The 422-nt window shown below is 49.3% G+C and overlaps 1 pseudogene across 1 annotated transcript in view; it reads left to right on the top strand.

The window, feature by feature from the left end:
• The window catches only part of TEOVI_000031100:pseudogene, a 1095-nt pseudogene that overhangs the window by 488 nt on the left and 185 nt on the right, over window positions 1–422 (top strand). The window contains 2 exon segments of the mRNA in view: window positions 1–408; window positions 410–422. The exon segment at window positions 1–408 is cut by the window's left edge and continues 12 nt beyond it; the exon segment at window positions 410–422 is cut by the window's right edge and continues 185 nt beyond it. Of these exon segments, the coding sequence occupies window positions 1–408; window positions 410–422 (421 nt within the window).

Here is a 422-nt window from a genome sequence, read left to right on the forward strand (position 1 = left end):
ATAGTCAATCCTCAAGTTCTCGAGGTGATGGCAAAGAACTTGAGACACCTCCGTCCACCTGAGAAGCTGAGGGGAAAGCAAAGTATACTGAGTAGCATGACTCCTCAGCAGTTGTGCCTCACTGGATCGGAGTTCTTACCAACGGCCGGCCAGCAACCAATTGAGAAGTGTGAATACATGGTGCTCTACACTCCCTCTACTGCCAACGAGCCCGTGGTGGATGGCTTTTTTTTCGTTGAGGGGCGCTTCACGATGTCGCCTGGAAGGCAAGCGAAAAAAGCGCCAAAACCAAAGACACTTGTCCTTTTACAAATAACCAAGTTAGACAGGCACCCCACCACCACGGCGAAGGTGAAGAAATTCCGAGAAAACATAGCAAGTTATTTTTCCGACTGGAACACGTTTTCGGGTAACATGGCTTG

Source organism: Trypanosoma equiperdum, assembly GCF_001457755.1.
Source record: "Trypanosoma equiperdum strain OVI genome assembly, contig: ctg_149, whole genome shotgun sequence".
NCBI classification, from domain to species: domain Eukaryota; phylum Euglenozoa; class Kinetoplastea; order Trypanosomatida; family Trypanosomatidae; genus Trypanosoma; species Trypanosoma equiperdum.